At 43.2% G+C, this 14,724-nt stretch overlaps 1 protein-coding gene across 7 annotated transcripts in view; it reads left to right on the forward strand.

The window, feature by feature from the left end:
• Positions 1 to 14,724, forward strand: part of LOC141140482 (proton-coupled folate transporter-like) — a 755,302-nt gene that overhangs the window by 435,950 nt on the left and 304,628 nt on the right. For 5 of the 7 annotated variants that reach the window (XM_073627715.1, XM_073627719.1, XM_073627714.1 and 2 more), the window contains exon 5: positions 12,019 to 12,102. The exons of the other annotated variants lie outside the window; for them this stretch is intronic. In XM_073627715.1, the coding sequence (XP_073483816.1) occupies positions 12,019 to 12,102 (84 nt within the window). The remainder of the gene's footprint in view (positions 1 to 12,018; positions 12,103 to 14,724) is intronic. 7 annotated transcript variants of the gene reach the window in all.

Here is a 14,724-nt window from a genome sequence, read left to right on the forward strand (position 1 = left end):
TTTACATATGACACCAGACCGACCCTTGCGTTCATCTTTGCACGTGAGCACGGGGGGACAGGGGTGCTTTTTTTTTAATTATTTATTTTGCTTTTTGATTATATTTCTAAACTGTTCTTTTCATTTATTTTTATCATTTTTATTGTTATCTCAGGATAAATATCCCCTATGATAGCAATAGGTAGTGACAGGTACTCTTTTTTGAAATAATTGGGGTCTATTAGACCCTAGATCTCTCCTCTGCCCTCAAAGCATCTGACCACAGCAAAATCGCTGTGATAAAATGCTTTGCCAATTTCCAAATGGCGCTGTTTATATCTGGTGAAACCTAAGTCATGAAATGCCCATAGCTTCTGGTTTCTTAGGCCATAGAGATGATTGGAGCCATTCTGGTCTCTGATCAGCTCTATGGTCAGCTGGCAGAACCACTGGCTGCATTCTTGGGTAACCTGTTGGGACAGGAGAGCCCAAGATAACCATGGAAGACGGTGGAAGGGGGGTCATTCCCTCTCACTGCTTATAACAGCAGTCTAGAGGCTAATTAGCCGCTAGGATTGCTCTTACATGAAAGCCGACCGCTGGCTGAAAATAATGATACAAGATGATACCTAAACCTGCAGGCATCATTCTGGTATAACCACTCAAAGTCCAGCAACATAGCAGTACGTTGCTGGTCCTTGTTGGGCATACATTGTAATGTTCTTTTTTTCATGCAGCCTGTGGGCTGATCGAAAAAAGAGATTGATTGTGGGTATACCCACCATTAGAATACCACCCTTCATCCACCCACTTCTAATGATGGCCATACATGCACCATTTTTTTTTTAACTGAGGTGGTGAAATCACCTCCTACAGAACTGGAGTCACTGATTTACATATTTACGTATTGTGGGAGCAAACGCTGTTGCTGTCAAGATGAATAAACCAGTGCTGCAGCTGAATGGCGTACCTACTAAGCAAATGATGGTTAACAATAAAACAAAGTAACATTACAGTATAACAGTAAGACTTACCATACCTGCAAAGCAAATACAATAAAACATTGTAAAAATAAAACATTGCAATCTGTGCCTAAAAAATATATGCCAAAACATGGGGGCAATCCGCCCCTAATGTTAGGAGCTAATCGCTCCTCCACCCCTGCCCCCATGCTTCAGCATATATGCTCTTTTTTTTAACTGTGGTGGTGAAATCACCTCCGATACGTATCGTGGGAGCAAACTCTGTTGCTGTCAGAATAAATAAACCCGTGCTGCAGCTGAATGGCATACCTGCAAAGCAAATACAATAAAACATAGTAAAAATAAAACAGAGAGAGAACAATAGATATAGAACAATAGTGAGCGAACAGTAGAGCGGACAGCAGAAAGCAAACATAAGAGAGAGCAATAGAGAGAGAGAAGAAAAATACAACCACAACTTTTTTGGGATTTTTTTTTTGTATTTTTTTTTCACTTTTTTCACTTTTATAAAAACTGTAAAAAAAACTGTAAACTGTACCCTACGCTAATACTCAACTAGTGTGTTGTAGCGTTTGAAACAGTCACCAATGCAGAGACCAGGTTCGTCAAGACGGGAGGGACAATAAAAGCGGGTGTCCCGCCTAAATCCACGTTTTCTGCAGACATGACATCTTCTTTGGGTAGAGGTACCAGGGAGGACATAAGGAAAAGGCCTCTCATGCAGCCGCCTCACTGCATTTGCATTGGGAAGGTGGGCCAAAGCACCGTCTGGAAACAGAAGAGCTGTGACGATCTCTTCCTGGAATTTAAGGAAGGATCCAGTCCATCCTGAAGCTTTGTATAGCACAAAAGCGTTCAGCACTTTTTTGTACCAGCGTCTGACCTTATGGGCAATTAGGTATGGCGCTAACAACTGGTCGTGGAGGTCCACCCCTCCCATATTAAGGTTGTATACGTGGACCCCCCGTCTAAGTCAGGTTTCTACAAGCCGATGGGGGAAGCCCCGGCGATTAGATCGCATGGTGCCACATGCGCCAATTCCATAATCAAAAAGGTGACTAAAAAGTGGCATGCTCGTGTAATAATTGTCCACGTACAAGTGGTACCCCTTTCCGAATAAGGGTGACACCAAGTCCCACACAATCTTACCAGCGCTCCCTATGTAGTTTGGGCAGTTCTCTGGCTCTACGTGACTGTCTTTTCCCTTGTAAACCATAAAACTATATGTATAGCCTGTTGCCCTGTCACAGAGCTTATACATCTTGACCCCGTATCTGGCATGCTTGCTGGGAAGATACTATTTGACAGACAAGTGGCCAGAAAACTTAATCCGAGACTCATCAACGCAGACAACTTGATCGGGAGTAAGCAAGGCTGCAAACTGTTAGTTGAAAGGGTTTACAAGGGGCTGAATTTTGTAGAGCCGATCAAATCCAGGGTCACCCCGAGGATGACAGAGTTCATTATCATTGAAGTTTATGACTGCAAGATCTGCTCGTATTGTGTCCTGGTCATGGAGGCAGAGAACACTGACATATGGTAAATTGGGTCAGTGGACCAATATGACCGCAACTCACTTTTTTTAGTTATGCCAATGAGGAGGGATAAGCCCAGAAAGCTCTTAAATTCGGAGACCGTAATAGGTTCCCAATATCTGGCAAGGGTCAACTGGGGATTAGCGGTGATGAATTGACCAGCATACAAATTGCTTTGTCCACAATAGATCTATAGAGATCTGTGAAAAACAGCGAATAAAAATCAAGTGCGTAAAATCAACTGTCTCCACCTGAATTCAGGGTTGGCAAGGGAATAGGGGAAGTACGGGTGCTGCAGACGTGGTGGGTTCCCAATTAGGTTTGGTGAATGCAGCAGGAAGGGCAATATGGGTTCGACGGGCCTGTCTTTGTCTTCTTCTTGGTGGCAGCAGAACACTACTCGTGCTAGCCACCTCACAAACTTGAACTGCATTTATGGGACTCGCCACGTCACCAAGTGTTCCTGCAGTGCTGGATGTACACCCAGGATGTACTAGGCCGCTGGTGCTTGTCAGTTCACCAGAAGGATTAGCGGCACTAGTACTGGCTATCTGCTCCATACGAGAGCCCTGCGGTTCTTGCACCTCAATGACAGCAGCAGGGTTGGGTACGCCTGAACTTAGCAGGGACCACAACTCCATCATCAGAGCTAGCTGTCAGGGTGCCGCTGCTGTCTACCAGTTCATATTCTGAGCCTGAATCTGACAGATGAGTGACTTCCTCTTCACTACCTGTCATGTTCAGAAACGTGTAGGCCTCTTCACTACTGTACCTTCGATTTGACATTTTGGTCTCTAAATTTACTGTTACAGTAGTGTGACTCACAGGAAAAAAAGCACCTGACTGTCAGCGATTGCTTCAAACACTACAAAAAAACTATTAGCATTCACAGGGATCAGGCCTAACTCTGCGAACACTGCAGTTATGTGTGTTGTGTTTTGTAAGTGACAGTGATCGATTGATGCTGCACTTGGGTGGGCTGGGCTGGGTTGGGCGGAGGGACTAAACGCAGGTGCTAGCAGGTATCTGGGCTGATCCAGTAACATTGCGTTTTTGGGATCCCTAAACTGCTTGGGGGCGCTGATCTGATCAGATCAGATATTGATCCATTCAGACATTATACTACCAAGGCCTCCTTCTAGAGGCCAATAGAAGGAGCAGCAGCTCCGAGCACGTAGCCTGCCTATCCAACCCTTCTCACTCTGTGGAGTCCTCCCCCAGAAGTGATCCCGTGACCTGTGACCTCAGCCCCAGTTTCTTCCTGATGGCCACAGGATCTGCTCCAGGCTGAGCAGCAATAATGACTGCAGCTTCCCATCTCTGCATAGAAAAATGTATCCGGATCTGAGGCTTCCCTACGGACCACTGACACACAGATGAGCCTTTGTATTTCCTGTTTCCTGTAAGTGTGATTTTATCTGTGCCATTAAAAGCTGTCTCTAATACTACACTCAGGTGGCGCTTCCTTCTCTACCTTCTTCTTGCCTAAAAACAGAGCCAGCTCTCTGAGGACAGTAGCCACCATTGATCTGCCATGATTAACCCTTGAACTATTTATGGACTTATTGCTTATTTAGCGGAACATTTTAGCCAGTGTGTGCACTTACGTACTTGCGCTTACAGTTACTACCACCTTGTTAAGGTCTGCTTGTAAGTCTGACACACCGTCTAGGTACTTTATGTCACTACATAGCTTGGTGTCATCTGCAAACACAGATGACCTTGGTGTACACCACTAACAAACCTAGACCATGAAGACCATAATTATGTTAACGATCATTAATCACTAATATTTGAAAAAGGTCCTTAATTCAGTTTTCTTTCCATTTACAAAGGTCTATAGACCTTAACTTACATGTTAGTTGTCTGTGGAGAATTATGTCAAATGCTTCAGCAAAGTCTAAGTATTCTTTATCAACAGCCATTTCTTTGCCTAAGTTTTTGCTTATTTTCTTGTAAAAAATAGTAGATTTATTTGACAACCTTGGTCTGTTATTAATCCATTTTAGCCAGTGCTTACGCTTAGTGATGAGCTGAACTCTCCTAGGTTCAGTTCAAACAGGGTTTGGCAAATCAATAATAACCATTTTCTTGAGTATTGGCCTAGGGATTGTTAAACAAATGGCATGGGGGAAGCTGAGCACTGACTTGAGGGACAATTAAAGGAGAAGTACAGCCAGAGCCTGTTTGGCTGTATTTCTCCTGTGGATCACAGGAGTGCAGTTTGTTCTGCACTTCTGAGACCCATTTTCAGCACAGTGGGCTGAAGCCTGCTGTTGGCTGACATCACAGAGCCAATCCAGACTCAGGCAACATCGCAACAATGGAGTTAGGATCCATCCACATGCATGGACCGGCACCCGGCTTAGCCTCTTAGTGAGCTGCTGAGAGCCTGGGCCAGCACCTCCAGCCTCCTCCACAGCCCAGTGCTCCAGTGAGCGTACTGGAGGGGCAGGGCAGAGCAGAGAGCTGCTGATTGACAGTCAGCAGCTCTCTGCTCAGGGAGCTGAGACAACTGAGCGATCAGCAGTGTTCGATCGCTCAGTTCTCAGTGTTAGAGGCACGCCGGGGGACAGATGCAGCATCGGACTGATGTTGCATTCACCTAGGTAAGAAAGCTAAAAGCTAAAAAACCCCCCAAAAAAAACCCCCATAAATCTCTTTAAAAAAATTGTCTGTAAGCAGTAATTTAGCTAATGCTTAAAGTCAAAACATTGAAAAAAGCGAATTCCTTTAAATAACCTCCCTGGGGGTGCCCTAAACCTGCATGTGAAGCGATGCATCTGTAGGATACATACAACCTACTACTATGACTTCTCCTTGCTAGCTTGTTTTTCTGCTTATTTTAATTGTATTGCTAAATCAGTGAATACTTCTGAGTAAACAAAGGTAAATACTATTGTATTAAACTTTTAAAGACGTTTACCAAGTAAGGTGTAATTTTTTTTTACTTATTACTTTTTTTTTATTTCTCAAAATATAACACAATATAAGATATGCTGTATTAAATCTAATCTTAACCACTTCCCGCCCGGTCAATAGCATATTGACGTCCGGGAAATGGTTGCGTCCAGCAGGATAACATCCCGGCGCGTGCCCACGGGGGCGCACAGTGTGGCGATCGGGGGCTGCGTGTGTCCCTCAGACACAGCGCTTCCCCGATCTAGGTAAACAGACAATTTTATTGGCTGTTTACCCCGTGATCGGTTGTGTCAAAGTCACAGCCGATCACCTGTCACAACAAACTATCACCTGTCACAACAAAGGCATCCAGAGCAGGGATCGAGGAAGGCGAGTGTCCCTTTGACACAGTGCTTCCCCGATCAGGGTAAACAGCCAATGAAATTGGCTGTTTACCATGTGACTGGCTGTGTCCAATCACAGCCGGTCACAAATGTATACATCGAGTAGCGGTTACCATCTGATCCCTGCTCTCTCCTCACACACCCATCGTGAGAGGAGAGAGCAGGGATCAGTGAGTGAAATCAGTGTCTGTCTGACATTATTGTTTTGTACTGTGCACAACACGGCCCCCCTCAATAAAGAGGACCTGTCACACAGCCCACCTGTCAATCAGCCCATCTGTCAATCAGCCCATCTGTCAACCAGCCCATCTGTCAATCAGCCCATCTGTCACAGGCCCACCGCCATCGGTACCGCCACACAGGCTACCGGTACTGCCATCGGTACCACCACCAGTAACGCCACTAGTACCTCCATCAGGCCCACCATCTATACTGCCACACAGGCCGCTACCAGTATCGCCACTAGTGCCGCCATCGGTACCACCACCACCCTACCACCGTCAGTACCGCCATCGGTACCACCACCACCCATACCGCCACCTGTACCGCCATCACCACCACCACCTGTACCGCCATTGGTATCATCACCTGTACCGCCATCGGTACCACCACCACCCGTACTGCCACCGGTACCGCAATCACCACCTTTACCACCACCACCTGTACCGCCATTGGTACCACCACCACCTGTACCGCCACCGGTACCACAATCACCACCTGTACCGCCATCACCACCTGTACCGACATCGGTACCACCACCACCCGTACCGCCACTGGTACTGCCACCACCACCTGTACCGCCATCGGTACCACCACCACCTGTACCGCCACCAGTACCGCAATCACCACCTGTACCGCCACCACCACCTGTACCGCCATCGGTACCACCACCACCCGTACCGCCACCGGTACTGCCACCACCACCACCCGTACCGCCATCGGTACCACCACCCATACCACCATTGGTACCACCACCACCCATACCGCCATCTGTACCACCACACAGGCCCGCCAATAATACCTCAATCGGTACCACTACCACCAGCAGTACCATTACACAGGCCTGCCAATAAGCATTGCCATAATGTCCCAAAGGGTTTACACACCTGAGGAGGCATATGAGATTCTTGCCATGTCAGATGATGAGAGCAGCGGGGAGCTAACATCATCTGGTTCGGAATACAAGCCAGTGGAGGATAGTGGATCAGAGTCCGAGTCCACGGAGGAAACCGTCCCTCCCAAAAGAATGAGATCAGGGCCAAGATCAGGACCAAGATCACGAGATCTGCCCACCACCAGCAGCGCCAGACCCCAGGAAGAGGAGCCCAGTACAAGTACTGGAATTACCCGCCCAACCCGAAGAACCCAGCCCCAGTCCTACCTTCCCGATGCCCTGGCAAACCCCTTATGGTTGCCTGCCAACTCAGGATCCGCTATCATCCCCCCTTTCACCACACAGCCAGGTGTGCAGCCCGACACTACAAATTTTTCTCAATTCAATTAATTTTCTTTATTTTTCCCACAAGATTTTCTGCAGAATATGGTGGATCAAACTAATTTTTATGCATCCCAATTTATTGCTGCCAACCGCAATTCTTCCTACGCCCGCATGTTCCAGTGGCGATGTGTCACACTGGATGAATTTAAATTGTTTTTGGGCCTAACTTTCAATATGGGGCTTACAAAAATGAATGAAGTCCATGCATTTTGGTCCACCAACCCCATCCAACACATGCCCATATATTCCGCTGTCATGTCCAGGACAAGATACGACATGATTATGCGTTTTCTCCACTTCAATGACAATTCACAGTGCCCTCCCCGAGATCATCCCAATCATGACAAATTGTACAAGATACGCCCCCTAATCAATTCCTTTTCCCAGCGATTTAGAGAAGTTTTCATCCCAGACCAAAAAATTTGTGTGGATGAGTCCCTCATACATTTCACTGGCCGACTGCACTTCAAGCAGTATATACCAAGCAAGAGACCCAGGTATGGGCTGAAGTTAAATAAATTATGCGATCGAGCCACTGGATATGTCTTCACATTCTGGATCTACGAAGGCAAAGACTCCCAGCTCCAGCTCCTTGACTGCCCCACATATATTGGAACCAGTGGGAAAATTGTCTGGGAGCTGGCATACCCCCTGTTTGACAAAGGATACCATTTATATGTTGACAACTATTATACCAGCCTGCCCCTTTTTCATCACCTTTATAGTAAAAAAACCCCAGCCTGTGGTACCTTAAAAAAAAACCGTAAGGGATTCCCACAAAATCTGTTGGCAAAAAAATTACAAAACGGAGAATCGGCATTCATGAGGAACGAGGAGGTGTTGTCCATGAAGCGGAGGGACAAGAAAGATGTCCACATCCTCTCTACCATCCACAATGACACCGTGGTGGAGATCCAAAGAAGACGCGGCCCCATTGTAAAGCCCTAATGTGTCCACGAATACAATATGTATATGGGGGGTGGATTTAAACGATCAGATGCTACAGCCCTATTTATCAAACAGAAAGTCCCGTTACTGGTACAAGAAAGTTGCCTTTCACCTGTTTCACATGGCCCTTTTTAATTCGTTTGTCTGCTACCAAAAAGCAACTCAAAACCAACAAGTCACCTACCTCAAGTATATTGAAGATATTGTCACTGCCCTCATTTACCAACAAGGTCCCGCCCCAGAAAGCATTCGCTTGGATAATGTGAGTCGACTTCACGAGCAACACTTTCCCTATAGCATTCCCCCCACAGAATCTGGAAGAAGACGCCAATTGAAATGCCGTGTATGCAGCAGAGGAGGAGTAAGAAGAGATTCCAGCTATTATTGTCCCCAATGTCCCTCCCAACCTGGCCTGTGCATCAGAGATTGCTTCAAAAATTATCATACATCCATCCAATATTAGTTCCCTGTATTATTACCAGACTGCCATTTCCCCATTTGCCTGCTACCATGTTAATTAACTGACCCTGGCCTGTTTACCGACGATGTCTTTGCTTGGCGATTTAAACCACGTTTCTGACTTCCACGTGCACCAACCTCAGCCTGTTTACCGACGATGCCTCTGCCTGCCGATTTAAACAACGTTTCTGACTTCCACGTGCACCGACCTTGGCCTGTTAATTGACCATGTTTTTGCCTGCCACTTGGACTGATCTTTTGGCCATCTACTTTAGTACACAGGGGTCTCACATATGTGAGGGGCTTCAGAATAGCATTCTGAGTAGAGAAAAACAGTTTTTCATTTTCTGTGCTCCCAGAACAGGGTCTGGTTGCCCGGAGGCTTCAAAGCGATTTGGGTGGGAGAAGCCTCTACCCCTGTCCCCCTGGCCCTAAGCTTGATGGTCCTTCCTGCTGCCTGGACCAATACTTTGGCTGTGCTGACCATATTGCTGCCTGTAAAGACCCATGACATTATGGACCATGTTTCTTCCTGCTGTTTGGACCAATACTTTGGCTGTGTTGACCATATATCTGCCTGCTGCCTCTACTGACTTTGGACAGTATCTCTGCCGGGACACCTCTGCCTGCTACCTGGACCTGTGCTTTGGCTGTGCTCTGGCTGTGCTGACAGTATTTCTGCCTGTACGAACTATGGACAGTATTCTTGCCTGCTGCCTGGATGATTGCTTTTGCTGTTGCTGACCTCATTCCTGCCTCCTGCCTGGACCGATGCTCTCCTCTGTGGACCACTGCACTTCTAAAACCACAGGTAATCTTTTGTTATTTGGTATGTACCTGCTATGTGTTAGAAATATGAAGGGCCTTCAAAAATGTGATCGGTAGTCAGAAAATGATATGTGTAATTAATGCTGCTAGAATGCCTGGAGGTGCTACTTGGATTTTGGGCCTCTGTATGTGGCCAGGCTGTGTAAAAGTCTCAAACATGTGGTATCGCCATACTCAGGAGGAGTAGCAGAATGTATTTTGGGGTGTCATTTTGCTATGTACATGCTATGCATTATAAATATCTTATAAAGGGACAACTTTGTGTAAAAAAAATGCATTTTCATTTTTTTCCACATTTTCCAAAAACTTCTGGAAAAAAATGAACCATTCAAAAGACTCATTATGCCTCATAGATTATATGTTGGGGTGTTTTCTTTCCAAAATGTGGTCATTTTGTGGACAATTCCATTGTCCTGGTGCTCCAGTGCCTTCAAAAATGTAATAGGTGGTTGAGAAATGAGATGTGCAATTTATGCTTGTAGAACGACTGAAAGTGCTACTTCAATGTTGGGCCTTTGTATGTGGCCAGGCAGTGTAAAAGTCTCACACATGTGGTATTGCCATAATCAGGAGGAATATTGGAATGCATTTTGGGGTGTCATTTTTGGTATGTACATGCTATGTGTTAGAAATATCTTATAAATGGACAACTTTGTGTAAAAAAAATGCATTTTCATTTTTTTCCACATTTTCCAAAACCTTTTGGAAAAAAATGAACCGTTCAAAAGACTCATTATGCCTCATAGATTATACGTTGGGATGTGTGCTTTCCAAAATGGGGTCATTTTGTGAATAATTCCATTGTCCTGGTGCTCCAGGGCCTTCAAATTGTAATAGGTGGTTGAGAAAGGATATGTGCAATTTATGCTTGTAAAACGCATGAAAGTGCTACTTCAATGTTGGGCCTTTGTATGTGGCCAGGCTGTGTAAAAGCCTCACACATGTGGTATCGCCATACTCAGGAGGAGTAGAGGAATGCATTTTGGGTTGTCCTTTTTGCTACGTACATGCTATGTGTTAGAAATATCTTATAAATGGACAACTTTGGGTAAAAAAAATGCATTTTCATTTTCTTTCCACTTTTTTCAAAACCTTCTGGAAAAATATGAACCGTTCAAAAGACTCATTATTCCAAAATGGGTTCATTTTGTGGATAATTCCATTGTTCTGGTGCTCCAGGGCCTTCAAAACTGTAATAGGTGGTTGAGAAAGGATATGTGCAATTTATGCTTGTAAAACGCATGAAAGTGCTACTTCAATGTTGGGCTTTTGTATGTGGCCAGGCTGTGTAAAAGTCTCACACATGTGGTATTGCTATACTCAGGAGGAGTAGCAGAATGTATTTTGGGGTGTACTTGCAATTATGCATATGCTGTGTGAGAGAAATAACCTGTTAATATGACCAGTTTGTGTAAAAAAAAAAAAAAAATCTTAATTTTCCCAAAAATTGTGGGAAAAAATTACAGCTTCATAAAATTCACCATGCCACTTAGTAAATACATTGGACTAATTACTTTCCAAAAAGGGGTCATTTGGGGGGTATTTGTACTTTCCTGGCTTGTTAGTGTCTCAAGAAATGAGATAGGCCTTCAGGTGAGATAGTACATCAGGTGTGATCAATTTTCAGTGATTGGCACCATAGTTTGTAGACTCTATAACTTTCACAAAGACCAAATAATATACATTCATTTGGGTTATTTTTACCAAAGATATGTAGCAGTATAAATTTTGGCACAAATTTATGAAGAAAAATGACTTGTTTGCAAAATTTTACAATAGAAACAAAAAAAAAGTACGTTTTTTTCAAAATTTTCGCTGTTTTTTTGCTTATATTGCAAAAAATGAAAAACCCAGTGGTGATTAAATACCACCAAAAGAAAGCTCTATTTGTAAGAAAAAAAATGATAAACATTTTGTTTGGATACAGTGTAGCATGACTGAGTAATTGTCATTCAAAGTGTGAGAGCGCTGAAAGCTGAAGATTGGTGTGGGCGGGAAGGTGCATAAGTGCCTGGTATTGAAGTGGTTAAAGCTCCAATTTTCATTAAAATTACCTAAGGCTTATCTATTGCTACCCCCATCCAAAATTGCTAAGAAAAACCTAAAATTAGAAAAAAAAGTACTTACCCAGCTTCTGGTCCTCACACTATGACATCACTCGGCTTTACCACAGTCTCCTGGAGAAGATGATGGTCCAAAATCTTGTGAGGATGTACTCCAGAACATAACATAAAAAACAGGATTCTTAAAGTTGCACATTTTGGAAAATAATGCTCTCCTCCATGTAGGAGCCAATTACAACTGATCATTTTAATTGGAATCTGAACTTATAAAATAAGACAATATAAAATAAAAAAGGTCAATTTAAAATCCAGAACAGATATGTTATTATTATATGGCTTATAAGTGTAGTTTTTGGTTGCTTGGTTTTTGAAAGCACAAAATAAAAGCACAAAATACCAGTTCATACTTTTCTTCCATAGGTGGCATAATACATGCTCCAAGTGGTTACACTATGGCTGTTCTTAGATCTGTGTCCTCTAAAATTGCACATCCAAATGAACAAGGTACAGTAAATATCATATACCTGTACATACGTTTTTCTCTCTCTCTCTTTCTCTGTTACACTTCTTAAAATTCTATTACAATACACCAATTTTTTTTTTTAGATTTTATTGTATTATACTTATATTTCCATAAGCAATGCTGTTCGTTGTTATTGTTGCATTTTCCATGTAACTGCCATTACTTACTGTATATCTATTTCTTTCTATCTATCTATCTATCTATCTATCTATCTATCTATCTATCTATCTATCTATCTATCTATCTATCTATCTATCTATCTATCTATAGATCTATCTATCTATTTATCTATCGATCTATCGATCTATCTATCTATCTATCTATCTATCTATCTATCTATCTATCTATCTATCTATCTATCTATCTATCTATCTATCTATCTATCTATCTATGTATCTATCTATCGATCTATCTATCGATCTATCGATCTATATATATATACATATATAGATAGATAGATAGATAGATAGATAGATAGATAGATAGATAGATAGATAGATAGATAGATAGATAGATAGATAGATAGATATTTACATATATACATATATCACTGAAAACAACCTTCTTGACCCCCTACAGTCTGGCTTTCACTCGCAACACTGCACAGAAACTTCCCTACTAAAATTCACTAACGATTTACTAGTTGTTAGAACCAATGGCCACTACTCTATACACTTACTACTAGAAATCTCTGCAGCCTTTGATACTGTAGACCACCCATTCCTTCTCAATAAACTCTATTGCCTTGGCCTCCAAGATTCTGCTCTATCCTGGTTCTCCTCCTACCTATCGAAGCTCTTCTTTAGTGTTACCTATAACTCTGTCTCCTCCTCTCCACTTACTCTTTCTGTAGGGGTCCCTCAAGTCCCTGTTCTTAGACCCCTTCTCCTCTCTATCTATACCTCCTTCCTTGGTCATTTGATAACCTCCCATGGGTTCAAATACCACCTCTACCCTGATGACACCCAAATCTATTTCTCTACTCCTCATCTCATTCTTTCAGTCTCCTCTTGCACTACTAACTTACTAACTGACATGTCAACACGGATGTCGCACTACTTCCTTTAGGAAATCTCTCTAAAACTGAGCTAATAATTTCCCCTCGCCTGTGCCCTCCTCCATGACTTTTCCATCACGATCAATAATGCCACTATCAGTCCCTCCTCTCACGCCAGGGTACTGGGTGTAATCCTAGACTCTGATCTGTCCTTTCAGCCCCAAATACAATTGCTGTCAAAAGCTTGTAGACTTCACCTCCATAACATCTCTAAAATTCGCCTCTTTTTAACTAATGAAACCACCAAATTACTCATTTATTCCCATGTTATCTCTCACCTTAACTATTGCAACTCCCTTCTAATAGGCCTACCTCTCCATAGGCCCTTCAGTCATCTCCTCTTCAGTCTATCTGCTGTCATGCTGCTGCCAGACTCATCTACCTTATCAACCACTCAGTCTACACCATCCCTCTCTGCCAATCCCTACACTGGCTTCCAATAGTGAATTAAATTCAAAATACTAACAACAACATACAAAGCCATTCACAACTCTGCCCCGTGCTACATCTTCAATCATGTCTCCAAATCTCACCAAAACCATCCTCTATTCTCCTCTCAAGATCTCCTGCTCTCACGCTCCCTTGTCTCATCCTCCCATGCTCATCTACAGGACTTCTCTAGAGCCTCTCCTATCCTCTGGAACTTTCTACCTCAATCTGTCTGGCTATCTCCTACTCTGGCTGCCTTTAGGCAATCCCTAAAACTCATCTTTTCAGAGAAGCCTATTAGGCCTCCAACTAATTGAACTTTTATCACTTCCACCAGCTCATCCCCCTCATTTATAACCTTATGTACTACTTGCCCCACCCTATTAGTTTGTAAGCTCTTATGGACAGGGCCATTTAATCCTCTTGTATTTTATTGTATTATAACTGTACTGTAAAAATTTTAGCCTTGTTAGTTAAGTGATCACATGACCTCTGTTTTCAGCTACATAAGGGGCTTAGAGAGCTGGGGTTGGAGACTGCATGGGGGGGGGGGGTGAGCAAGAGACAAAGAAAGAGAAATACACTGATATTCCCAGTGAAGAGCCGTGCTCACAGCACAGTCAGAAAACTATGATGAGATGGATGTGCTTCTGTGCCTAATGTGGTCAGTTTGAAAAAGGAAAACAGGGAGACTCACAGGATCATCAGGTATTCCATGCAAAGAAAGAAATACATACAGTGCCTTGAAAAAGTATTCATACCCCTTTACATTTTCCACATTTTGTCATGTTACAATCAAACATTTTATTTGGATTTTATGTGATAGACCAACACAAATTGGCACATAATTGTGAAGTGGAAGGAAAAGGATAAATAGTTTTCAAACATTTTTACAAATAATTATCTAAAAAGTGTGGCATGCATTTGTATTCAGCCCCCTTTACTCTAATACCCCTAACTAAAATCTAGTGGAACCAATTGCCTTCATAAGTCACCTAATTAGTAAATAGAGTCCCTCTGTGTGAAATGTAATCTTAGTATAAATACAGCTGTTCTGCGAAGCCCTCAGAGGTTTGTTAGAGAACCTTAATGAACAAACAGCATCATGAAGGCCAAG

This window comes from Aquarana catesbeiana, linkage group LG04 (assembly GCF_042186555.1).
Source record: "Aquarana catesbeiana isolate 2022-GZ linkage group LG04, ASM4218655v1, whole genome shotgun sequence".
NCBI lineage: Eukaryota > Metazoa > Chordata > Amphibia > Anura > Ranidae > Aquarana > Aquarana catesbeiana.